This window comes from Anser cygnoides, chromosome Z (genome assembly GCF_040182565.1).
Source record: "Anser cygnoides isolate HZ-2024a breed goose chromosome Z, Taihu_goose_T2T_genome, whole genome shotgun sequence".
Classification (NCBI taxonomy): Eukaryota; Metazoa; Chordata; class Aves; order Anseriformes; family Anatidae; genus Anser; species Anser cygnoides.
Genome location: NC_089912.1, coordinates 60,421,412 through 60,448,677, shown reverse-complemented (window position 1 = coordinate 60,448,677; position 27,266 = coordinate 60,421,412). Strand labels below are relative to the sequence as shown.

Here is a 27,266-nt window from a genome sequence, read left to right as displayed (position 1 = left end):
AAAAATATACCATGTCATGTGCTCAGAAACGTCAGGTGAGCAGCTAGTAACCTTCAGGAGCAGACAAGTTGTCTCGTTGAGCTGGGAGCCTGCGAGAATAAAGGCAAGGAGCACGCACCGGCGATTAGCTGCTCCGCTGGAAGTCATCTCCTGGAAAGGAGCCGCGTCTGTCGGCTTCAGGCAGTAAGTAGCCTTAGGAAATTGGAATTGGGTTCTCTGAAAATAGCACTGCTTGAAAGAGAGGAATAGATCTGATCTCGGATGGTGAGGAAGACGCTAGCCCTGAAGCTTCCATAAGACAGGGAAGGTTGGGAGGAAAAATGTCAAATAATGAGAGCAAATAGCATCTTGGTGCTATTACAAGCATGGAAGATCACCCCCCGGAGCATGAGGAAGCTGCTAAGGATTGAGAAATCTTCCTAAAAACAAAGTTTCCCATCAGAAAAGAAATTTTACAAAACCGAAAACCTAAGCACAGAAACCGTTTCATGTGTTTGTCCTTCAAGGCCTGCCAAGGTACTCCCCAACACAAGGCCTTGCGAAGACCCGTAACTTAGACAGGAGCTGGCTCGCTGGGGAACACACGATGTTCCTGGCAAACATTTGCTCTTCTCTCGCGTGCTAACCACCTTCTACAGAGCAGAAGGCAGCCAGTTAACTCTCACCCCGTTTCTGTTGGCATCGCTCAATGCAAGAGGAAGGTAAGGGGGCAGTTCTCATTAGAAGCGGTAGCGTTTTCCAACAGGGCATTGCCAAGGTTTGAAACGCGTCCTACCAAGTGGTGCCGTTAACGCATACTTGGCTGAAAGTCATCAAATCCACATCAAAATTATTATGTTTTGTAACTATTACAAAGTACATAGGACAACACAAACTCTATACTTATATATATATATTTTTTTTTTTTTTATTGCAGTTCTGAAACAGCCTGGTTCACAGAAAGCCTAACGCCACGTTGCAAAGGTCCTAATCCCACAAAAACCTCAACCTACTCAAAGCACCATATAGCTGCATTACCATCATGTCCCCATCTGCAGAAACCAGCACAGGTAAAGGGAGCTCTAGCTTTTTGTTTTTGCCAGTTCTGGCAAATGATCGGACACAAACCGGGGAGGTGAAGGGCCAGCGAGCTGAGGAATAGCGAGCGATCCGCGTACAGGGTAAAAAACCTGGAACCATCATACTGGTCACAGGCAGACCAAGGACTAGATAGAAGAGAGAGAGGGATAAAAACTAAGTGTCAAATTCTCCAATGGCACAAAAAGAAAGGTATAAAGCATGGTTTTGCGTTTCCCTTGTCAGCACGGACACCTCCTGAGAGCTGAATAGGGTCTGGACTTACCGGCGGTCCCACCAAGCCCAGCCCAAATTTGCTTTGGATACCATGTGTTACCCTCAGGTAAGTCATAGTGACCTGCATTCAGTTCTCTTAAGGATAAGAACGGAAAATATTTGCTCCTTTTTCCTTAGGAAATACTATAGCAGGAGAAAATAACACCCGCATCCACAGAGCTGCAACTGCCTGTGTTTCTGTGATGGTCCCTAAATGAAAAGTGAGCGGTTTAAATACATATATTCAAATAAATTTAAAGGAAAAAAAAAAAAAAGAAGTCTGGCTAAATGCAAAACACTCCTTTAAACAGCATACCGTTTTCTGCTTTACAGATTGTGCTTTCTTTCTCAGGTCATCGGGGTAATGTAAGAAATGGCAGGCAGACAAACTGCCTCCGGCACAACTCAGGAGTACACCAAAGAGTACATTCAAACAGTGGTCACACTAGAATAATTCTCCCAAGGCTGGCAGAATGGTAAAAAACCAAAGCCTTAGAACAGAAATTGGCAGAAACTGATAAGAAAATAATCTACCTACAGCAGAAAAGCCATTCTGTTTTCCAAGCCCAAGAAATTCATGCAAGACTGGAAAGACAAAGCAAAAACCCACCGCCCGCCACCACCCCAGGGCTGGGAATGACTCACTGGAAGTGGAAGACAACACTTTTGATACTCAAATGTAGATGGGATTAAGAGGAGTCGTGGCGGGTGGGTGTGCAGAGGGGTTATGGACAGCTTTTTAAGGGTCTGCTTGCAATCCGTTTCATACCGAATGTTAAAAAAAAAAAAATGAAATAAAGATAATTTATAAGGTTATCAGAAAAAAAGCCAAAACACTGCTTTTTTACACTTTCCTAACTCCACGCTTTGTGTGACAAAGCCAATAAATCACGGGCAAAAACACATGTTTGGTTTTGGGTACTTTTACGCAGGAATCTCGACACGGAACGGGATTTTCATGAGTTGGGAAGGAGCAGCTGAGTGCCGGCCGTCCACAACAAAACATTCAAAACCTACCTTTTCTGTGCCCAGCAGAGGTTAGAAACTGGGCAGTATCAAGGGAGAACCGCCTCAGCCTAGCGCTTGCTGATGTCCTAGAGCTGCCACATCTGATGCTTTAAAAGCTGTTTCCTTCACAACCTCCACTCTTAGGATAATTGCGTACGCTCAAGCGGTAGGTCAGGGGGGACGCTGTCGTCCCATACGTGCCAAGCTGAAGAAAATTAATTTCATTCCCAAAAGAAAGGAAGCACTGGCAAGACTGACGTTAAACATTATTGATTCTGTGGCACCGGGGTCCTGGAAGCAGAGCCAAAACAAACAAGCCTACTTTGGGATCCAGCATCCATAATGTATCACCAGCCCAGACGGATCCGAAACGGCTCAGCAGAGGACACAGCTCTTTTCCCTTTTTTTGCTACAGAAAAAAAAAAAAAAAAAAAAGCACAAAGCTCCCAGTAAAAAATCAAAATAAGTCATGTGGAGAGCAGAATACAGCCCAACAGTTTTAACAAAAAAAGGAAATGCTAGGAAAATACTCATGCATATCTGATGCTGAGTGAAAGCCAGGGTGTGACTAACATATTGGAAAAATTATTAAAGAGTGTTTTCCTCTTCGTACAGAGACTGCCCCCAGCAAATTCCGCCAAGGTCGCCGAGACCTTGCATTATAGCTTCTGTAGAGGAGCATCTGTCTGCAAACAGACTTGCAAATGTACCTGTGCATCTCCCTGCGTTTTGTTTTTTTCAATTTAAACATTTAGTAGGATTTATTTGTTTCAACAGTTTCCTTCTGCTAGCATCAGCTCTATCTTCTTCCCCTCTATCACTCGGTAGATTTCCATACTAGAAGAGTTTTCTATAACGGCATCTTCAGTGCCGCGTTTAAAAAAATAATAATCATATAGATGAGAGTACCCTACACTTCATTAAACGTGACAATCACATCCCTTCCCACCGCTGGTCTCACTGAAGGCATCCTGTATAATCCAGCTACCTACACTCTCTTTAATCTATCAGCACAAACGACAAATTTTGTTGTATTGCAGGAAGAGCAAAACGTGCCTTCTTGCCTCCCCACCGAGGCTGCTGGAAAGAGAAAACAAACTTCCCCCCACCCGTACCACCCTGCCTCTCTCAACCCCCGAACTACCTGAACCAGTTTTAATTTTACTTCCAATGAAAACAGAAATTTCTACAAATTCAGAATTTCCTTCATTCTTTTGCTGAACGTCTGCGTTTCGCTTTAGAAATAGTAGCGTGAAGTACTCCTGTGGGTTCATTTCATTTGAACGCAATTTCATTTTTTCCAATTAGATGAAAATTAAAATTGAATCAACTGAGTAAAACGTTTTGTGATACTCTCTCACCAGCCATCTATCCTCTTTTCGGGGCCAGCCTCACCAAACTCCCCTAGATTTCAGCATCGCACCCCTGCAGTAACGTAACACCGGATTCACCGCGGATTCATTAAGTACAAGGCTCTTTAGCTTGGCATCCCATACAGGAATCATAAAATATATTCATTTAATTCCTATAGTATATGCAGCACTGTGTTTAAATGATTTGGGTCTAGCTGAAAGGTATCTCGGAGAAAGCCAACAAAAGTTGGAGAAAGACACCCAGCGCTGATGGCAGAGGTAGCCTTGGTGGTGCAATGGGGAGACATCACAGCTCCCTCTCTGCTCATCGATGTACCAAAATTAATTCATTAACCCTCTTCATAGCACTCACAAGGGTTTGTTTGAACGCGTTGTTTCTCCTCTGTCCTTTCTTTCTGCTTTCACGAGATGTTGCCGACTTCCTTAGTCCTTTCTTAATCCTTATTCCTTTATTCCTATGTATATTATTTCATAATTGCCTACAGTTAAAACATACTGTTGGAAGAGGCTTAGCTTGCTCCAATGGCCAAATCATGCTGTGTATCCATCTCAAACCCATTTAACTCCAATGATAAGCAGCTCATATTTATTTTCAGGTAATCGGCCTTAGGCATTGAACAGCACCCGTCCCAGTGACGATCTCCACCCAACGCCACCCACAAGACACCCAGCCCAGTGACTGCTCCCCAGTCATTAAAGCATCAAGAGTTTGTCAATTTTAATCCATTAAACATGTGCTGTATTGACAGTGAATGGTGTTTATGTTTTTAACGAGAGCGCCGGGCAGCTTTTTTCTTTTCCTTCCTAGCACATCCTCCTTCCCTTCTGAAGCTGATTGTGTCCACGTTAGCAGAAGAACCTTGCTTCTTAAAAATAATTTTTCACGTCTTGCTTTAAATGATTCGTCTTCGCTTCTTTCTTAATTCTGTCAAGCCAGCTAGTCAACCCGAGTATTTCCTATCTGATTAATTACACGGTATCTATTTAATCACGAACTTCATCTTGCAGCAAGACCACAATCATGCTTTCACCCTTTCTTTCACAGACTCAGAGACCTGTCAGGGTGGCCAGGGAGCCCTGGGTGCCCCCGGTCCCCCCCTGTCCCAGCAGGGTCCCCCCTTGAGCAGGGTGCCCAGCCGCACTGCTGGAAACATCCCCGAGGAGCCCCCCCAGCCTGGGCCAGCGGTCTGTCTTGCCTTTACAACCATCCAGGTTTTAATCAATTTTGCTACTTTGCAATATTTTTTAAATAAAATCTTCATGAAAAGAAACCCCAGGAAATCATACACCGCATGCTTAAGTGACTACGATGTTTTTTTCTTCCTTATTTTAGTACTAGAAACATAGGAAAACACTATATATATATATATAAAATATATTTTTAACATTACAAAAAGTAGTAGAACAGTTTTCCCCGCTATCAAAACTGTCACTAAAAGACTTGGACACCCTTTGTTATTTACCACCCTGTCGTTCTGTCCTCTCCAGCTCAGCACGTGCTACGCGTTGAATTCCCAGACCTCACAACAACAAACACGGCAGCAGCCCCTGTGCAGTGCCGAGTTCGAAATCCTTTCCAAGGGCCATCGTGAAGAGCTTCAACCCTCAAGTCTATCTGCCAGGAAAGTTATTTGCTCTGCAAGCAACTGCTGTAGGCTGCCAGGGAGATACTCAGGGCCCTGCCAACCCTTACTGTCCCCAGAAAAACTCAAATGGCCCAGAGAAACCAAGGGTACTCATTTATGGAGCATGAACAGTTCGCCTGAGCGTGCAACGGGAATCACTTATGAGAACTAAATGACTAATTCTTAGACCTTAGTCAAGATAAAATTCGTACAATGGAGTGAACTACTCAATCTGTGAAGAAATTATGGGGTTTTGTATAACTATATGTTTGTATGTTACACGTACATTATCCAGACTGAAACAGAAGCAACTGGCGGAGATTCCTTTTCTCAGTCCAGTGCACAAACACATTCAGCAAATCCTACTGCAATAAATGCAAGGTAACATACAATAAGGTAAGCCCGATGGAAAAAAACAAACCCACCCAAACCCACCTCCTATTTATGGTATTCTTCAGAAAATCAGTGCAAGAGAAGCTGAAAATGGTGGGCTCAACACTGGAGAGCCAGCACAACACATTAGTGAGTTCACGCTGACTTTTGTAGACACGGGTATAATCACGGACCAGTCCACATTGGAATTGACATCAAAACCTCATCGAGTCCAACCTTTCACGCAAAAAGGGGGCCTATGGTTAAGGTATACGGATACAGACTGCATGCATACGTTAACGGCTGCACACCCAGCTGGCCGTACAGCAGAGGAGGAAAAATGCAAGCTGAGATGTTCCCCTGCTGACTCTTCCCATTGCGACAACTCATCCAAACGTTGCTTTTCCAGGAGCCAGGATATCCAAAGACGTTTCTGGCTCAGTGCGAAGCCTAAACTTTTCCTGCAATGGGAAACCATCGAAAAACAGTCCTGGTGAGGGTTAAGGAGGCACGTTGGCCAAGATGGTGCAAGGGGAGGAAGGGGTGAGAGGAAGAGGATGGGAGGTGGTGGTGGGTGACGGGCACAGCCTGCCCACTTGGTGCCCAGGTCCAAAAGACAAGTTTCGTTGCTCAAGAGCTCAATCCCTGCTATGTACCCATGTGAAACTAAAGGCTGAAACGCATTGCTGTCCAGCAGGAGGGCGTACTGTAGCTCATTTCTTAGCCTGTTTAACTGCAGGGTAACGTGAATACGCTCCCCGTATCGCATTGCCTTTAAAATCCATCTCGTGAAAGCCTCTTGCACGTCCGTACGCAGCGAGCACGGCTCCTCGCGATGCATTTTTATCCTTACACCCGACATCTTTTCTTATGAGCCATTCTCCCGGGCTGAATTCGCCCCGTTTCCAAGGCGACCGGCAGGAAGCAAAAATCTTTCATCTGGGAGGGGACGATGGCGATGGATGAGGGAGTTTGAGCAAGGTCAGGCGTTTACCGCTGAATACAAATCTGTCACGCCTAATAGATGAAGCTCTTTAGTTTCCGAGCTACTCAGGCTGCTCCTAGCATCCAAGGAGAAAATAAAAAGACACTCAAGCATGAATGCCAATCAGCTCGTGCTGGCAACAATGATGTATATACATGTGCCACAGCAGCTGTACCAGGCTTGGCCACGGATGAAAGGAGAAATTAAATAGGTGTCAATAATTATAGAAGGTCAGGATCTAAATCCCTGAATACTAAATATATTTTAATAACGTTGGCTGGGGAAGCAGAGAAGTTATTAAGCCAGGAGGCTCAAGAGGTCCCGACCCGGAGCACAATGGGTTGCGGCGGCGGAAAAGGCGTCACGGGGGAGCGCAGCAGGGCACGGAGAGACCCCAAAACCAACAGGGCTCTAAGCACGTTATTTAGCAAATGCACCTCTTGTGCCTGGGCTGGCCAAGCTGCAAACAAGGGGAACAAAGTGAGGGCTGTAGCCGGAGGATTTGCAGAAGCCAGGGAGGGCTTTGCTGAAAGAGGAGGAGAAAAAACCATCACAGGGCATTGGCGGCTGGTTTGCTGTTTGACACAGTCCCTTGGGACCTGACAGATGCTGCCCCGAGGCATTTTCTCCTGTACCTTCTCATAGCAGAGGTTGCTGCCGTCCCAGAAGACCTGCAAGACCTGTAAAGGAAGCCAGGAAGGGAATATTGCATGCACAGCACCCTGCAGCTTGCTATCCCCTCCCTGTGGCCACAGTGGCAGAGATGAGTATGGACTAGATCTGGCATAATTTACAGAGAAAAAAACGTTGGTTTCCATAACAAATGTTTTAAGGGGCTCAGTATCCCACCTGGCACCACCCAGAAACTTGCAAGTGCTCCTGAGAGCTAGAAGATTGGTTTAGAGCAGGCACAAAATAAAACATCAGAAACGTTTTGGTGGAAAACAGGCAGCAGGCAGGCATCACCGCATTGAACCTTTGCTACGAGGACAGCCTTCGACCTAAAGCTTCATGTCGAAGGCAGTGAAAAGCTCACTCAAGTGGCCATGTGTTGCTCCAGAGACGGAATAAACTGCAGCTGCTCCACCCCTGTCCATAGCCACATCCAAAGTCCACAGCATCGACTGCTCCTGCCCAAACCATTTCCTCTAAAAGGACATGCTAGAGTAAGGGTTGCACAGCTTAGCGCCCAAACCGATTCGTTTTCCTCCGTCCCACGCTGAGTATGAACAAAACCAGACAAAATGACTAAGTCCGTGGCTAAACTGAACCCATTTTGGAAGATAAAGCCATATTTTTCTTGCTTATCTACAGATTTCTACATAAAGCTCCTCCTTGCGTGCTGAAGGTGAGGCTTAATGGGATTTCAATATTGAAAGCCACAGAGCAACCACAGCAGTGCAGACACACAGATTACATATGCAACATTAATTTTTAAAATGGCTTTATATTACTCCAAAAAAGCTTGATTTCAAGCTGGCATTGTAAAGAACGCCTTCAACATGCTGGAAAAATCTCTTAATTTGGGGGTATCAGAAGGTTGGGTTTGTTTTTTGTTTTACTACAGTAAGGCAATTAAGTGGGAAGATAGATGTCACCAAGCCAGCTCAGCAACAAAACCTTGCAAAAACACAAAGAGCAGTAAAACATAATAAGCCGGATTCTCATCTCACACATCACAGTTTAATTCCAAAAGAGTTGTGCTGATTTTGAGCAGCTTCACATCCGAATAAGTCAAGCCAGAAATGAGATGAATTCTTCCTGGTAGACTGGGTTACAAGTGTGTCTTCCGTTCCTCTACCTAAATTAAAGCCTTCCGGTTCCTTCAGCCCTTCTTCTCTTGATGAAGCTCTGATCATTTCCATGACTTTCCGATCCGGTGTCTCTCTGGTCCCTTCTATGAAGGGCTCAAAACTGGAGACCAGATTTCATCCCAAGGCCTGGCCGATGCCAACTAAATCATTTCACTCACCCTGTGAATCTCGGCGCTTTCCCCGCTGTGATCTGGCTTTTTCAGCCAAAGCTGTTTTAAGGAAGATTCGTTTTAATTTATCATTTTTAGCTATGTACTTTTATCTGGTCATGGGTAATAGAAACTGTCTTTGCTTTTATTATTTCATCATCTGGCTTGAAAAATGATAATATTTAACAGCTATAACGCAGGCAAAGACTTTCCTTCATGCCATGCATCTGGGCTCCAGGTCTTTGTGGGAAGTAAAGGGCGTTCCCTCCAGCCCTGCTGTCCGGGGCCATATCCCAAATATTGCACTGCCCGGAGCAAAGTACCACCACTGGAGGGGATCTATCGACATCACCCTAATTAAGTCATTAAATTCGGCAGGTTTTATCTGCCTTCCCCTCGGTACGGCAGATTACGTTTTGGCCCTCAGCAATTATTTCGCATACAGAAAAAATGGACTTGTATCTCCATCGTAGGCGACGTAGGGTCAGGCTCTCTGCACCAGTCCGTGCAAATCAGCGTGCCACATCCCTAAATGCCTTATTTCTTGTAACGACTGCAAAAGGCACACATCCTCACCTGATTCCTGGGCTCTTTACCTAATTCCTGTTTTTTTTTTTGCAGCTGCGACAGATGCTTCCAAACTCCCGTCCTTTCTGCCACGCCACGAGATCAGCAAAATGTTGCTTTATTCAGCTGAAACTGTTGGTGGAGATGTTTTAAATGACAACAACTGGGAACAGCTGCTGTTACCTGAAGGAAAGGATCCTGAGGTTTTGGCAGGGAAAATCCTGCCAACTGTTTCTGGAATGAAACTGTTAATACCTTCGAACAGCTCAGAAATCCCCCGTAATACACTAAATTACAAACAACAGGGGGGAAAAAAACAAGAACCCGAAAGCGAAAACAAACAAGAAGGTAAACAAAGACTATCTAAGCTTTCTTTAATCCCGGTTTAAAGAAGAATCAGTTATCATGAGCTGCGAAGAAAAGTCTTCATAATCCTTGTTAGACTCTTCTTCTACAGGGAGCTAGCCGACCAAAAGGGTTTTCCAAAACTTTGAGAAATACCAATACTGACCCAGCTGCCTGCCCTTAATTTCAACCGAGTAACTCTTCCTTTTGACCGAGATAAATGCAAGCGCATTGAAAAGCTGATTTCCTTAAAATCGGACCAAGGCAGAGCTCTTAACCATGGCTCTTACATCCCGCGAGATGGATTCATTCCCAGGCAGCCGCCGTAAATCAGGAACACGGCCACCTAAGGTCAATGTGGGTAAGCCAAAATCTATATATGCAGGACATAATTTAGAGAATAGCTGACAGTACGACAGTTTGTTCAGCACTCCTCAGGCACGGGATGCTCAGGTCTGGCTGGGAACAAGGGTCCTGCTTTGCTCCGGCAGACACAACGGGGGCTCCCGGTGCATGCTAGGTTTTTTGGGGTGGCCAACAGAGAGGGAAGTAACTGTCTTCCTAAAAATAATCTTTGTCTTTTCCATGTTCAAACTTCTTTTTTTTTTTTTTTTTTTTGCGTGCTGTGAATGCTTTTAGAGGCATCCCTCCCCCCTTTGGCAGGGCTTTAGGAAACCGAATGGAGAAATGTGTGAATTTCTTCAACCTAATCTTTGCTCTAACTGATGTTTCTTTCTGCAGATAGGAGCCCCGTGAATAGGAAATGAAACGGAGTGGGAACACCTTTCACCCCCAAATCCATGAGGGATTTGGCCACTCCCGTGGGATTATTGGTCCAAATCCCATTAGGCAGCAATGCCGTGCGCTGGCTGCAGCTGCGATTCGGAGGCGAAGATGGTAATTCCATTACAGAATCTGCAGAAGGTAGACCCACGACAAAGAAACAGAAATCCTTCCGAGTGAATAAAGATAATGCCATGAAGCTAAAAGAAAAATATTAAACGGGCTGAAGGGGATAATGTCCTGAACGTGAAAATGAAGTGCTCGCTTGCAACGGATGGTCCTGGCCAGAGCCAGGCTGCCAGCTCCGCGCTGCCGTGCACGCAGCCAGCAGGGCTCACTCCACCCCATCGTTTCCTCGGACCTCTTCAAAATTAACTTCTGCCCTGTCGAGGAAAGTGACAGAGGATGCGGAAATCAATTCTCATCTCCACTCCGCTGGTAGGAGGTCGCTGACTTGTGCAGATCTGTCACTGCGCTGATGCAACCGCAGCTGAGAGGAGGTGCGTTCGAGGCAAACAGGACCTTTAAATAACCGTGGTTAAGAGGCCCTTGTTTCAGAAACCCTCCGTGCAGCAGCCTGAGCAGGGCAGAGCAATCTTGCAGCACTGATAGCCCCGTTTGAGCCATTCACACGAGGAAAATTCTGCTTTTTCCTACGGGAGGGGCCGGCGCGTTTAAATTTTGACAGCACCGATTTCGGCCCCCGTGCTCCAGGACAGGTACCTTTTGATGGCTGCTCACCTTGGCCCTCTATTCCTCCGAGAACCGGGGTGTTTTCTGAACAAATAACGCCTCCCTGCTTTCAAGTCACCCCTCCCCGGCTCAATCTTCCCCTTCCAGGGAAAGCAACAGCAAGGCGAGAACGCTGCTGAATATAAATAGGAGCAAAGCACATTATAATTACAAATCTGGCTATCCAATGCACAGCTCTAAACCCTGAAATGATAGGCTGACACTGTCATCCCAGCCCAGACACCAATTACAATTACATCTAACCGAGGCCGCTGAGCCAGACAGGGGAAGGGGCAGATGAAAGATGCACCTTCGCGGGGATTCGGCTCCTCGACTCCCGAGGAATTTCGTTCTGCAGATTATTAGCGAATCGCTCGAGCTAAATAATTAACGTTTAAGCAAGGTGCATGGGAGTATTCCCGAACAGCGGTGGAGAGGGTGGGGGAGAAAGAAGGGAGAGAGTGGAGAAAGGGAGGGATATGAGAAGCAGAAGGCTTTGATTTATTTATTTTTCCTTATTACTCTCTGATCTGCCAGGTGTAAATAACCATACAAAGTCCTGATAGGTCTGAATCAGCATCAGAACCAAAAGAGAAAAAGCATCCTCCCCTCGCCCCCGTGCTGGCGCTGGACACTGTTTTGATCTTAACAGACTCTCCGCTCCTAAACTCAGACCCAAAATCGATTTGTGAGCTCATTACATAAATCCATATTCAACTATTTAGTCTATATTTAACACTACAACAAGGATAGGCAGGGTGAATTAAACGGATTTCCTCCCAGGTGGCAAAGAGCCCGAGTTTCTCCTTCCTCTTCTAATTCTCTCCCACCCAGCTTTCGCAATGCTGAAAAAAATATCACTTTTTGCACACATATAAGGGATGACAAATAAGGGATGACAACGCTATGATTGGAGGTGTAGGTGCTAAAGGGATCAATACATCCGTCTCCGGAGCGATACTGGCAGCACGTTTTGGTGTCTCATGCACGTGCTCTGCACTCTTTTTACAAGTACATCTTCAGCAGATACAGGTGACGCGCGGTATAGGAAAGGCATCAGTCAACACGAGCAAAGGACGTGCTCGTCTGGCTGCTCATTTTCTCCTAAATACAGCCGCCAGCTTCACCGACTGTATCAGAAACCAGCTTCCAGGAATTTCCAGAATACACCCCCTAACTTCTCAAATTAAAGGGATACAAAGGACATTTGAGGTTAATCCTGGACCCCGCCGTGTCCACTGCAACGGCGAGGACACCGTGGCACTGCACAGCCTGTCCGACCCTCAGTACTAATTCTGAGGCTGAACAGGTCCAAAGAAACTCTACCCTAAATGCGTACTTTGTAAAAGTCAGGTGCCATTGGTCCTGAGTATGAATAAAAGCAAAAACTCATATAATATCTTGCAGTTCCTAAATAGGGCCACATGTAAGACTGCACATTTGGGGGTTGTTTTCCCTAAATCTTTCCATCGGGAAAGAAAGATCTGAAGTTAATATCGCTGACAAATATGCCCGGAGATTAATTTGATGTTTCCCCCATAAAGCAAACACGTCCACCTATTTCTTACCCTTTCTTATCGTCGATCAAACGGCAGCTCAGCAAATAGGTTTCTGCCGCGAAGGTGACAAGGTAGCGCACTACATATAAAAACTCATCAGCACTCAGGACTGCAGACAATGCATCTCCTGACCTTATTACTGGCAAGCTCTGCAGTCTAACTTCATCTGCGCTACTAAAGGAAGATGTTATGTTTAGGGAACAATCAGCACCTGGAAAAGGGGGGAAAGAGTTGACGGAGCGAGGAGTTACGTTAAAAATGAAGCTTGGGAAATGGCCTGAAGGTCTGAAGTTGGTCACCCAACTATACGCGGTCGAATGAACAAGCCTACAAGGACATGAGCCATACAAAGGTGACCAGCCCATAAATATCTTAAATTCCTACCCAGTATCCAGCTACAAAATACAAAAACACCACGCTTTCAAATGTAGGTATCTTTAGGACAGCTTAGATAACCAGGAAAATTGAACTCATTTGAGCGGAAGGCACCCAAGTGAATTACTGGGAGGTTTGCAGTCAAACCTGGGCACACCAGGGTCAGACTAACAGTTTCAGCACTCCTTTGTCTTTCCTCCAATAATTTCCCAATTCCTCCTTTAGAGGCAGTTTAAGAGGAAGAAAGTCTTTGCCTACATAACTTACAAAATCCAATCGAGCCCCATGGCAAATAACCCTCCGAACATGCACAGGGCCACGGACCTCCACGAACGGCCGTGACTTCCGACACCAGCGCTGCCACCTCTACTTACAGTAAAACCGTAATCACAGAATATACACACGAATAGGTTCCTACAAGCTGTAAGGAGCCTGAAAGTTCATAAACGAGGACACGCAGCCACCCCAACAGCCTTGGGAAGCCCCAGCCGGAGGCACAAAGAGATGCACTGATGCCAGACCCAGGCGGCAGCACGCTCCCGCAGCTGGCTCTTTGCAACTTCGCTGACCTCACCTCAACCAGGAGCTTCTCCAGAATTTGACTCGGAGCCTTTTATGGATTTTTTTTTTCCAGCAGCTTTATCTGAATGTGTAATAGGTTGTGTTGCTCTCGGTGAAAACAAAAAGTGCTGAGGTTATGCAAACCCGAAGGAGCGGCTCTTGAACGAGCTCTTCACAAAAACCTGTTTTCTCTGCTCTCAAATTGCTATTAAAAAAAAAAATGAAGATTTTGGGTATGTAAGCCAAGTCATTCATACGACACTTGTGAAAACCAAAAGGTTTCCTTTTACAGGTTAAAATAATAAAAAAAAAAAATTAAAAAGAACACTTATAGTAAGAGTTCCGATACGGAGCTATCATACTAATTACATTCAATTGTCTGGAAACTCATATAAGACTAGAAATTACATCGCTTCCACATTTAAAACATAGCACTTCAGTTCTGCTACCCTGCCAAATTAAATTCTGACACATCTCGAAGTTTGGGAACTAATTGTGCAGTTATTTATTCTATCTCGTGATTCTTCTGACATTACCACGTAAAGTTAATATACGGTAAGTGATATTTTCATTAACACCACTTAAATGTTAATTGCCTTCCAGTTTCCCGGGACTATTATTTATCAACATATATCCTGTTCTAGAAACACAAAATCATGGGAAGGCTGGGTTGGAAATTGTAAACAGCTCTATAGGAAATTATTACTCCCCTGTCTTTTATTCAGATTACCCTAAATCAATTTTAATACACAGCTGTGTTTGTGACAGTAGGTCTTCCTCTCTTATATGCAAGAAATTTCGCAGTGTTTTCTGAAAAAATCTGCCATGTCTTTACAGAATCTTTGTGCTTGGATCACTCTTTTGTTCTATGCTCTTTTGAATTTTTAAAGAAAACACGAAGACGTTTGTAAATGATTCAGGAAACACAAATGTTTGTGTGTATCTAACCGCCACCTTAGAACTAAGATGTATTTTTGGTAGTTTTAGGACAAGATCAAGCATCCCCTACCTACATTTGCTGTGTCCGAAGCTTGCCGTTAAGAACAGACCTCTGGGAACGGGCGGTGCTCACACCTGAACATTTCTCACAACACCGGTCCCTACATCCAGAACCCTTCTGGTCCAAACCAGAGGCGTCAGATCCCCGAATCTGATCGCAAGTGACCCGAACGGTTCCCTTAGACTTACACTTTTACATTCTAAAATAATTCCAGATATTAAAAACTAAACCAACAAAAAAACACTCTGGATATAATGCTCCCTGCCTGATTTCCACTGTGCAATTCTTGAACCTGTTACAGTTGAAAGTTTCCAAAAAAGTTCAATTAAATCCAAAGAAAACAGAACCAGAAATGAACTCAGGAACCTTTCCAACATCCCGTGGCAGGGTTAATAATACGCCTATTATTCCTGGAAAACGTCTGCCTACCTTGTTCATGAAGACCTGCAGAAGAAGAAATTCTAAACGTCTTCCAAGACAGTCCCTTGCAGAGCTTTGGTCAGTCTTCGGGGCACCTCTACTGTTTCTAGGATGACCTTTATATACCTTTTTTTTCTTTTTTTAAACCAGAAACACATTCTGCTGATTTCGTATTTTTGCATATGTCTGTAATAAATCCCCAGTAAGGTGTCATAATGTTATGGCAAAGACCACCATAAACGCATATAAACCGAATTTATTCTTACCATTATCGTGATTATTACTGCTTACGCAGTGCAATAAATGCGAGCAGCTTACCAGTTGTGCATACTAAAACGAGGAAGTTAAAGCTCTTGTTTCAGCACGAAAACACACAATGTTGGTTCAGGAGGTCATTCTCCTCCCCAACCCCGAGCCTTGTGCAGGTCCTTAGGTGCTTTTGCTGCTGTTTTGCTGCCAGAGGTTTCCCCTGTAGCATCTCTTTGGCCATCCCTGGCAGCCTAATAAATAAGCCTTCAGAAAATAAATTTCGCATGCCGGCAGAGTTGCCGTTGTCTGGGTTAGGAAAAAAAAAATTATATTTCTATGTACATACACGCATTCAACTTCAAAATTTGCAAGTGGAGTCTTGAAATAGCCCCTCGCTTCTTCCTTCTGCTCCGCAGCTGCCTCCACGGCACGAAGGAGCTCTGGGAAATTTGCTATTTCTAATTCAGGGCGTTGAGAGCAGACTGGAAAGGCAGCACGTACCAGCTTCCCATGCTAAGGCAGGACCAGGATTATTAGCACGAAGATACACCTGCCTAACCTCTTCCAAAAACTTCCAATTCCTTACTTTTTTCACTCATTTTTCCCGATATTCAAAAACCATGCTTTTCTATTTCAGGTTAGTTTTAAGACTAACCAGAAGCAAGACTAATGTATGTTGTTTGGCTCTTCCAACAAACCTGCAAAAACTAAAAATCTGAATTTTAATGAGAAAATTAGCTCCGTTTCTTAGCACGGAGATAGATTTTGATTTCTTAAGGAGGAAGTAAGACTCATAATAAAGGGAGATGATGCCTCTCAGAATGGTTTTCTAATAGGAATTCAGGGAAAATGATTTTTGGAAATTGATTCAACCCCTGTTTCTTTGTCAAGGAAAAGTAATTTACAAATTTCCCACTCTAAGTCTTATACAAAAATGCAAAGTCCTCGCAAAGACCTTGCACGCGCAAAAGCGTTACATCTGCAAGCTGCTAAGCTGAAAACGTGCGACGAGAAGCAGCCGCACAACTCGTAAGTAGAGGAATTAAAAAGAAAAAGGATGTGACGGAAATGAGAAACTGAACCACGCACAGCTGAGCACAAGCAGTGGTGTTTGGAGCTCGATGGGGCTCACCCGTCGAGGATCTTCCCAAGAGCTTCAGCTCTCTGTACCCTCCCCATCTCCCTACAACGTCCAGCTTTGGACTTCCTCAAGCATTACAATGCCAAGAGCGAAGGCTGATTTACAGCGCTTTTACCAGTCTCCGAGCGAGCCTATCTTCCTAAGCTGCGGATTTGTCTAGCGAGGAACTTATTGCAGAAACGTAGCTAATAATTATCCCGCTGTATGCACACGTTGATGATTTCAGGGCTGTCTTTATCTGATCTTTCACCTGCTAGAATAAAAAAATCCCTCCATACATCCTCTGAATATCTGAAGGAGGGATCAGTGAGGAGCTGCTGGCGTAAAGCAAATAACTGCCTGGAAGTTCTTTATGGGAAGATTTTCCTCGGGGATCTTCTCTTCAGCTAAAGTTATGCGTGTCCATCATTCACCACCACGCTGTTCTCTGCTCATTTTCTAGGTGTGCAAATAACAGGTTTTATACAGTTATAAAAATAAGGCAGCCAACGGAGATCTCTTTCAGCTGCTTTTTCTTGCTGAGAATTGGCTTTCAGTACCTGTATTAGGAGTACGTATTGTAGGGTTTGTTCCTGTACCTTCTTAATAGGATCACGCATGCCTGTAGGTTCAGAGGAGTAATTGTTCTTTGGTAGAGTCACGAGGCAGAAGTAGAGGCCGGCAAGCAGCCAAGTGGCCTGAGAAACCCAGGACACGTTGGTTGAAGATTACGACAGAAGAGAAATCCTTCAAACTCTCTTATTTATTGCTTTGACTTTTAAAGAAATAAGTATTTAAAGCTGCAGTTCATAAATTTATTATAAACTGGTGAGCAGTCTCTCGCTTCGGGTCTAGCATTAAGGTCGTTAATGGGAAAGAAAGGGAACGGGAGAAGAAATAATCCCGGGTGCCTTTTCCCCAAGGGTGCTGGGATCGACAAATGCACTTTGATTTGCTGTCTGATGTGTGTATCGCAAGCCATCCACCATCACTTCTTTCACCCTAGTTCGTAACGATCTGTTAAGTACAGCGCCTCTCCAGCCGCGAGCTCAGCTAAGGACAGAGATGTTATATTTCTCAGGGAGCTCGCGGGCTTTTTGTAGTCTAAGCACAACGCCTACTGAAATAGTTTGGAGCCTCCTACAGCCACATCTGGAAGAGTGAAAGCGGAGGCTATTATCCGCGGGAGCTCGCAGCCCATTTGGCTTTCACTTCTCATTTCAGTGTTGGCTAATTCCAATTCAGCAGCGCAGCATTTACAAGGGACGCGCTCGGTCTCAATGGGAGCTCGTTTATTCTTGCTTTAGGGCCAACTCACGTGCTGCTCCTTCAGGTCCTACAGTTAATGGTGGTCACAACGGTGGATGTCAACCTACACATCTGCATAATAACGACGGTATGAGCTGATTATATCCTTTCACCTGCATTAAACTTCCAATATCCTCCAACATAACATATGTAATACGTCTAGCTCTCAGCATGGTCCCAAATTATTTGCAATTAATAAAAGCAATAACTATCTGTAATTTTATGAATCATCAAAAAACAGCAACTATTTTACCCTGATGTAAATTTGGGGCATAAATCACTGTTAGGCTTTACTTGACCCTGGCTTTCAGAAAACGCAAACTCTGATAACTCTACGCCTTCATTTATGCCCTTTCCACGGAAATGGCTCCCCAAAGGGATGCTAGTTATTAATGATCACAGTGAAACTTCTCCAGCTTCCCAAAAAAACCCACAGCACCAAGACTAGGTGCTGCCGGGTCATCGCCAGCCCCCTCCGGAGCCCCCGCTGAGCACCCACCTGAGCAAAGCAGAAATATTCCCCCCAGCCCCACCACTTCATCTGCATTTGTAGCTGGCTCCTGCACCAGCTGTGCTTGCCGGCCCCCCCCCCGCCCTTCATCTCCGAGGAATTGGAGTGGCATTGTTTGAAGATCTGATTAAACGGCCAGGAAAAAGTAATCCATCACTTAAAAAGGGAAACGGAGACAGTTTGCAATGGCGTCCTGGAGCTCTTTAGGATTTGCTCTTCGTTTTCTTCTATTTTAATCCAATGCCCAATGTAATAAACACAAACACAGCGTATAAAATTTCCTGACAGCACTTCACTTGCGATGACAAGGTGGGAGCAGCGCTGAGTTACCCAGTTTTGCTTTGGTTGATCCTAAGGCCAGATTAAACCTCCCTACGGTAGCAGATAGCCCGTTTCCTTCAAATGTTCGTGCATGCAAATGTAATTCAAGTGCATGAGCTGAATGCCAGATTCAGCTTGAAAGAAACCAAAGAAAATGAAAAGCAAAGGCAAAACAACCCTGCATCTCCCCACGGCGAGATCTGAAGGGGAACAGGTTGGTTTTGAACAGGATGATGCCTCGCTGATCCCCGCTGTCCTTCCTCAATATCACACAAGCATTTTTTCCGCCCGTGAAATCTAGTTTCTAAGTGCTTTCTCATTTTCACCTTTGTCCCTAAGGAAAGATAACCTCATCAGCACCTCTGGTGACTGCACAGAGACAAGGGAAACACTCATCTGGCAGGATCCCACAAGGGCAGGGCTCTCCCACCAAGCTACATCACTCCATGACTGCAAAGATTCTGCTCTTCCCAGTCCAAATCAGGGAACGAACGATGCTTCTGCGCGTTCCCTTGCCCTCAGCTTCCTGGCATCGTCTATGAGAAGCAGCAAGTGCATCCTGCAGCCCGGCGCAGGTCGTTAATCATTTACAACCCAGAAACTTTGAAAGGCTTTTAGCCACGTTTTACATGGCATCTGGTTTAAGATGAAGACATCTTTCTGTTGGCTTAAAAAAACCTAAAGCAGTAAACCCAAACACCTATGCTCCTGTATAATGCAGTCCCTACAACCAAAGTACTGTTAATTCCAGAGCAACAGAGCAATATTTGTCCTTCTAGCATACAGACACAAACCTTACCAAACCTCTCAGTGGTTGGCTGCTCTTGGTATCCCACTGCCAAAATGTTTTTTCTTCCTTTCCTCAAGACAAAACGTTCTACAGAAGCTTAACACAACTAGATATATAATCCCTTAATGCTTATGGACTGTTTTATTCCACCACCTCACCCATTTATGACCATCTTCTCCTATTTCAGGAGGACAAAGCTCCCCTACAGACTGTGAGGCATCGCCGCTGGCTCTTTGTGCAGGTTTAGTTGGCCTCCAGAGTCAGTTCTAGGACAAGGCCAGAATCTGTAATTGCCTCAGTGAACAAAATGTCTCAAAGTATCTGAGAGCTTGGACACACTTTTAACTACAGCCAGCCAGCTGGATAAGTAAGAGGGAATAAAGAATAGTAGCTGCTCGCTTGGGATTTTTATGTTAATAGCATTAATTACATCTGCAATTTTGTGTCCTTTGCATCTTACCAGGCTCTGGGATGATTAGCTGTGCACTGGCCTGTGCGTTTCCAGCTTCATTTTCAGCTACACACTGATAAAATCCTTCATCTGACTTTACCAAGCCCAGAATCCGCAAGTTGCTGCCACCCTAGAGAAATATGGAAAATGGAAAAAAAAAAAAGGAAGAGAATTAATTAGAAAAACACCATCCAACGTGAACGAGGATTACAAAACCTTTACAGAACAGCTATTTTGTGAAACAAAGGCACTGTGTATGCAATCTCAGCCCCAGCTCGCGTAGTCATCTAAGGACAAGGTCTGTAACAACGAGCATCTTCATCAGAAATCTCTCGACACTTGATATCTTTGCATTTTGTTTGAGGGAAGGTTCCTACGGCCCTGAGGTTGAATTCGCTTTGTTGCAATGTCCATCCAACACCTTTCTCAAGACTTATGCTCCAAATTACAGCCAACCACTTGGTTAGTGCTCTGAATTTTCTCTTGGCCCTTAGCTGCAGGGAAGATTTAGAAGAACTTTCAACTTCTGTGTCTTTGAACAAATGCTGTTCTGAAGGTCGAACCCTCCTCCTGATGGCTTGAGGCCTGGAGATCCTCAAGAAAAGGTCACTATGCGCTTACTCCACTTGAGAGAGATTTAGCTTTTAACTTCTGTTAGCACAAGCAGAAACCAATTATGTTGGGTTAAAAAAAAAAAAGTGAGGGGTGTGCTCTGGCTGAAATGTGCCTTCTATTAACAACAATTTAAAAGTGAGACAGTTTTCATCCACCACATAACCATGACAGCAATAGAGCTTTCCTTTCCTTGGAAGCTTAATGCTTCTGGCTGCTTTCTAATGAGCAATGATGTATAATTAAAAAAAAAAAAAGTTGAACTTACTGCTGTGTATGGCAGAATATATCTATCCTGTATGAAAACCACATTGAAACCTTTTTTGATTGGTAATTAAAAGATGTTATTTGTTACAAGGTGAAAAATTAGCACTCAACCAAGCCCTGAACAGGTCACATCTCACGGCCTGTGGACATCTTCACAGTCATTGAGATTTTTTTGGGCTCTTTTCCCAATGTCTCAGCTCACTTACAAGTGGCAGTGCTTTGAGGAGATCAATGCTTTTGGAAAAACTCAGCATAAACTAAGCTTATGTAACAGTTGTATTTAACCTAAAAGGGGCTGGAGTTCTGCATGGGGATGTTACTTTGGGTAGAATGTGCAGCAATTCTCTTTTAAAAATCATAATTATATCAAACAACCTTTCTCATTATTAACCCCCTTTGATTTATATAAAATCAACGTAAGAAATAATTCCTCTCATCCCCCAAACCGTCAGTTAGACAAAACATTTCCTGAAACAGATCTGAAACTATTGCAGGGAGACTCATCAGGTGAAAATTACCATGAAAAGCATCTTTTGCTCACGTAGCTCTATGGAGCACCAGCAACATGTTCTCTAATCCTCGTTCCAGCACCTTGAAATTTTAAAGATCTTTACTTTAAGGGAGAAACTAAGATTTGTCTTTATCAATGAACCTTTGCTCTTGACCATAGCCCTCGTTGGTCATTCCTAACCATCCTGTGAGTCTGACTTCCTTGGAGAAGAGATCTGGTATTTCTATTCCAAGGCCAATAGTTAGTAAGTGAAGTCATTTAGCACGTGGCAACCAACGTTATTAACAATAATTTAGACTGGGATCAGAAACTGTTACATCTCTGCCAAAAGAAGCGTATAAATCTCCTTAAATCTGGGAGACGACATCAATGAACTTGCTATAACACATCTCACTGCAATGTTCCTTATTCGCACTAGGAGGCACAAGAAATGTTGTTTTCTTCGGGAAAGCTTCCAAGTTTGTGAAGGCAATGATCGGGTCAGGTATCAGAACACATTTCACAACTTAATAAAAAATATCAACCATTCATATAGTGATTAAAAAAAAAAAAACAAACAGATAATTACCACTATCTGAAAATAGTCGCTAGGAATGACCACTTCTCCATTCTTGATCCACTCCACCGTAGGGACGGGCTTGCCAGACACGGCGCATTCAAACTCGATGTCCATGCTCTCGTAGGCGTAAAGATTCGCAGGGCGAACTAAAAACCATGGTGGAACTACAAAAAGAGGGGGGAAAAAAATGAAAGCGGCAATGAGTAAATATAGGTAAAGGTTTAGCAAGTAAATAACTTCAATAAGCCTGAAAAATATCAGAAGTAGGTAGAAACACATCTGTAATTCAAATTATTCTCTTCAGCCTTTAACAAGCAAATACTAGGGAAAACGTTTCTTCCAGAGAGAGCACTTAATAGTTGCTTTTAATATTCATTTCTAGGTTTTTGTTTGCTTTTTGGCCGAAAGAAAAAAATTTGAACTTCACTTCAGGAGACACGCAAGTCGTTTTCCAATACGTACAACACAAAGTAAAATTTTATACAAGTAACTTGATAGCAATAAACTAAATAAATAAAAATAATATACAAAATTCTATAAAAAGTGAGAAGGAGGGTAACAAAATCCCATTCATTTCAAAGGATTGGATGCCAACTGCAAACTTAGCCAGGACCTGTAAGTCAACATACGGCAAGGTACATACAGATATAAGACGAGTCCATTGACAAGTGACACAGAATTAGAAGCATTTAGAGACATTTTCATCTAAACCAGGACTTCTGACCGAGTTTATAGAAGATGAAGAGATAATCAATAACTAGGAAATCCGTCCCCAGTGATGGAAGAAGAAAAAAAGAGTTATCTTTGCTGAGAAGAAATACTTATTAAGCTAGCAATTATCTGTTGCCTTGCATTACTATAATGTATTCACAGCTTTTCAGTATGCTATATGATACGCTAATTTCATTTCATCATTATTGTAGTATTAGCATGATAGAAATTAGCAATTGGAGGAAAACCACTAATAACGTCACATTCCTGGTGAGCCCACTCCCCTCGCATCCAACGGAAAAGCACCCACCAAAAGCCAGCAGCCCATGGGCATTCCCACCAGCTTTCCCAGGGGGACGACGGTCTCTGTTTTGAATATCCACAGTCCCCAGGAAGCCGGAAAGGATTAATTTCCAAGTACCATCCACGACTTATCATTTCAGACAGAAAATCCAATTGTATTTTCTTGAGCCATCACTCCTGCTGTCTGATTATAATATTTATAAAGCCGTAATATTAAAACCCCCCTCTAAATTAAAAGGAGGTGAAGATTATAAAATCAATTGCTCAGAAGCTAAGAAATGTTACAGGCGAGTCTGCCCTTGCATCCCTAATTCGGACGCCAGGTTTGCAAGGATTTCAGCACACTCCTCAATTAAACCATCAAATTCTGCAGCTTCCCTGGGCGCTAAAGGAGGAGCATGTTCACTGAAAGAGCATTTTAGGATCTGATTTCCAGCTTCCTATTTACTACGAGGATTCGTGCTTTCTAGTCTTCGAACTCTTCTGTGCCAACAAAACGATGAGTTTCCAGTAGGGTTTCCTTTGGTTCCTTATTTCTGCACGATCCACGTGCTTCCTTGATCTCGTAGGGCTCCGCCAGCCTCACAAACTGGGAGAAGAAATCCAAGGTACAGGTTAAAGGACACAAGTACTCCCCCCAGTTTTTCTGGACCAGTTAGGTATGGCTTAGAGCAGTCTCCATTGAGACTAACGTCTTCCAGTTGTCCACCAGACCTTAAAGTCTCATGGGGCAAGAAGAGCATGAGTCAAGCCAACCACCTGCAACAGGAAAAGCATCGTGCAAGTGACCAAAGCGTTATCTTGTAGGAATACTACGCAGATGTGCTCTTCACAGCTGCATTTAACAACCTTAGCCACAAAACTCTGCCTGCAATCACTTATTTGCCCTTATTGGCATTACAGTTTCCAGCTTGGGTAATAAATGAAAGCAGAGTCCTTGAGGTGCCATCTCTTTAATCTTACGCTCCTGACGAACCCTTGGAGGGCTCGCCAAACTTGCGTGCACAATGAGGTAGGAGTATTTTGGAGAAAATTTGATTATTTTATTTAAAAACTGTATATAATGCATAAAAACTAGATCAAAATAAGACTGCAAGACTACTATGTCAGCTATTTCTTAATTTTTAGCAATTGCTTCTGCTTTAGAGCTAAGTTACCTACACAAATAAGCATGAGCCTTGGGCCCCTCAGCATCACTCCCCTGCCAAATCTTCCCTGGTCCCCTTTCAGATCAGCCTTATTTTCCATGCACGTAACGCTTTTGGATACCCAGAAGCTCCCAATCCGGTTCGGATCAACTCCAGTGTGCACAAATTAAATCTGATGAGCTGTCCTGATTAACTTAGCTGCCTAATTTCCTACTGAAGAGGCTCCCACAGAGGCGTGTTCAGATCAGGAAGGCTTTGCCTGCTTTTGGGGGGGGCACGACAGGTTCCAGACCACACAGCTACAGGAGGATGCAGGAAATTCTGCGGGTTTTTCAAAAAAAAAAAAAAAAAAGCATCACTGATAGGGAAACACCAGTAATGAGGATGACGATTGAGGTTTTTTTTTAAATAACATCAGATACACTAGAGACATACAAAAAGACACAGTGGCAGAGTTGAGAATAATCAGCACTGAATAGCATGGTTCAAGGAAAAGCAAACAAGCTGTTTGTGTAACAAAGAGTTGAATTAAAAATTAAGCAGCAATCAAATTCACATGTTCATTTTTAGCTTCTTTACACCAGTATATTTTATTCAATAAGCTCACACCAAACCCCCCGCTATCTACGCAGTTTATAAACCCCGCAATTTTTCAGAGCTCTGACAAAACCATAAACTACTCAATCTTCATTAGAATGGTTTATTGCCATGTCACCAGAAGCCTGTAATTAATTTAGAGGCTTGTAATTCACAGATTCCTGCCAGTTATTCTTTCTGACGCACACGTTCACGGACCCTGACCCGAAGGCTTTCCCTCCCTCCACCAGCACGGGGTCACTGCTGCTCCCCTCCCCATTTCCCTCTATTTTTTAAAAAAATTGCTGGCATTTTTCTAGACTGCTGGAATCACACACGCTTGCCTTCAAGGCGATGGATTTCCTGCAGGACTCAGGCTGGCAAGGAAGGTGTCCAGACACCCGGGTTATCCCTCTGACAGCCACATCACTTAAAGCAAGGAGAGGAGAGCAGCTTTCCGGGCAGTAAATACATTCCCTGAGACAGATTTGGCAACCAGGGCATGCGAGCAAAGGAGTTAAGAGTGTATACGTAGAAGGGATTGTCACCCCCTGCGAGGAGAGGATGCCAGGAGTGTCTTGGGCGGTTAAGAGGATCAGCATGGTTCACATCTGCATCCGTGTGCACCCCACAAGCTGTGCACCCGCTCACCTTGCCCATCTCTGGCTTGCTACTGGCTTCCTTGAGGGTTTATGTTCAGTATATGCATCTGTGCGCCGAGTTCCACGCAGAACAAACGTATTTAACGATTACTGTGTGTTCACAAACCTTTTACGCAGCGGGGTAGATGTATTATTTTCAAAGGACACCATCACGGTTTGCAGGTAGACGCCACACATAAGGACACCATAACACGCCAAAGCAGACAGATGTAACACATTCAGGCTCCTGGTATATATACGTATGCATACATATAAAATGCCAAGCACTATAAATACACATTCTATAAATATTTTATAGATCAATAAACGTCAAGCGCTGCCGTATTTGCTCTGTTCTTTTTCTCCGTGCTGAATATTTCAAAGGCACAGCATACGAGAAGGAGGTTGGCGAGCTGGGCTGTAAAGGAAATGAAAATACTTGCTTGTTTCTCATGTTCCTTCTAATTATATTATGGCAATATAAAAGCAACTTGAAGAAACCGCAGGCATTTTTTCCCACCAGAAATCTTACAAGGTTTCACCGAAGTTATATATATTTTTTAGAAGGTTTCTCTGAATTGGTGGAAAGCGCGAGTTCAGCGAGATTTCAACAGCCTTGCGCTACGGTATCCTTATATCGTCCTTTGCCCCGTTGTGAGTGAAAGCCTTAAAACCTATCCTCAGACAAAAATAATTTAAAAATGAAAACTCAGAAGGCTCCGTTTTTATACCTTATCAGAATGAAAACGCTTCTCTAAGCGCTCATTTTCATTATTTCATGTCAACCCAGCCATATAAAAATGCCCCGGTCTCAGACTGAGGATATTTTATGCTATGTGCTGTACCAAAAAAGGGAAGTAAAAACAACCCAAAAGGTTAACACAGACATATATACAAGATGTCCACGAGATTTGGGGTTTTAATAGAATACCAGGGGACCCCGACAGCTCCGGGGGGGCTCCGAGGGAATCCTGCGATGCTGCAGAAAGCTGTTGTGGGTTCTGGGGTCTCGAGCCTTGCTTCAAACAAATGGGATTTCCCCTCCCAGGAGCACAACAGGCTGCATTTATTACCAAGAATGTCAAAGACTGGTCGTAATGAGCCTGTAGCAGAGACGTGGGGACTAATCGAGCCCTTGCCAGCAGAAACAGCTAGCGTGGAGTGTTGGGTGTTGGGATGACCTCCCCATTTCTAGAAATACCTTTTGCGAGATGACAGCTGATCTTGCGACAAGAGGAAGCAATTTTAACTCAGAAATGTCAGCATTTTCTAATGCGAAGTGTCTTCCCTTTGCATGTTTGAATAAGGAATGTGTTCCTGCTGACCCAAGAAAGATAACTGCTGTCAGCAAGTGCCCAACCCTGTCAGCAGGCAGAACGGGAAGACTTTCAACTGCGTGTACTTAAAGGGTGCCTTTGTCATCTCCTATATCCCAATCCTTTGAAAAGGGCCCTCGTATTTTTCACTGCTAGCTTGCACAAGCCATGGGTTTAAAATAAAGTCACGTTAAGTGAACAATTAAGTGAACAGGCCAGGTTGTGCCTGTCCTAAGATCCAACTCCAAGCCAACGCAGTTCCTCCAGCTCTACAAACTTCAGGAGAATCTGGTTTTTGGATAAATTCGTACACAGACCTACCTGTGTCTTCACTGCTCTACTATTTGTGGTAATTCAGGGAGCTGTATCATTTCAACAGGTTACGAAAAAGGTCCTGTGAACGCTGTTACAATATACAAGAGCTCTTTGGAAAGAGTATGAGGCAATAAATAAATACCCAATAATGTGTCTTCAAAAACTAGATTAAAATTCCCATCTTCTTATTTCTCGCCACAGCTCGGTACCCTTGTCTGACTCTATACTCTACACCTGACGTTCAGGAAGGCAATATGATATCAATACATCTCCCCTCAGACCAGCCTTGAAGAAATAAAAGAAAAATGACGCTGTTATTCCATGTAAAACTTCATTCTTCACCTAAATAAAGGTATTGCTTGTCTTCTTTAATGATTTAGATTGTCTTCATGCTTCTTTAGCTCTCCACGTGAAGGTCAGCTTCTATCGTTACTACAAAAAAAAGAATCACAACAGCGGCAGTTCGTGGTTCCCGAGAGAAAAAGAATTGAGCCACCAAAAATTCAAGCGATACATCACCGTGGTCACGGGTGCATGAAAGAGGTGGAGAAGGTGTG

At 43.9% G+C, this 27,266-nt stretch overlaps 1 protein-coding gene across 13 annotated transcripts in view; it reads right to left on the bottom strand.

Annotated features, from left to right (window-relative positions):
- Positions 1-27,266, bottom strand: part of DCC (DCC netrin 1 receptor) — a 425,812-nt gene that overhangs the window by 158,233 nt on the left and 240,313 nt on the right. For all 13 annotated transcript variants that reach the window (XM_066988962.1, XM_048079751.2, XM_066988960.1 and 10 more), the window contains 2 exons: positions 21,709-21,863; positions 19,760-19,880 (listed from right to left, as the gene is read on the bottom strand). In XM_066988962.1, the coding sequence (XP_066845063.1) occupies positions 19,760-19,880; positions 21,709-21,863 (276 nt within the window). The remainder of the gene's footprint in view (positions 1-19,759; positions 19,881-21,708; positions 21,864-27,266) is intronic.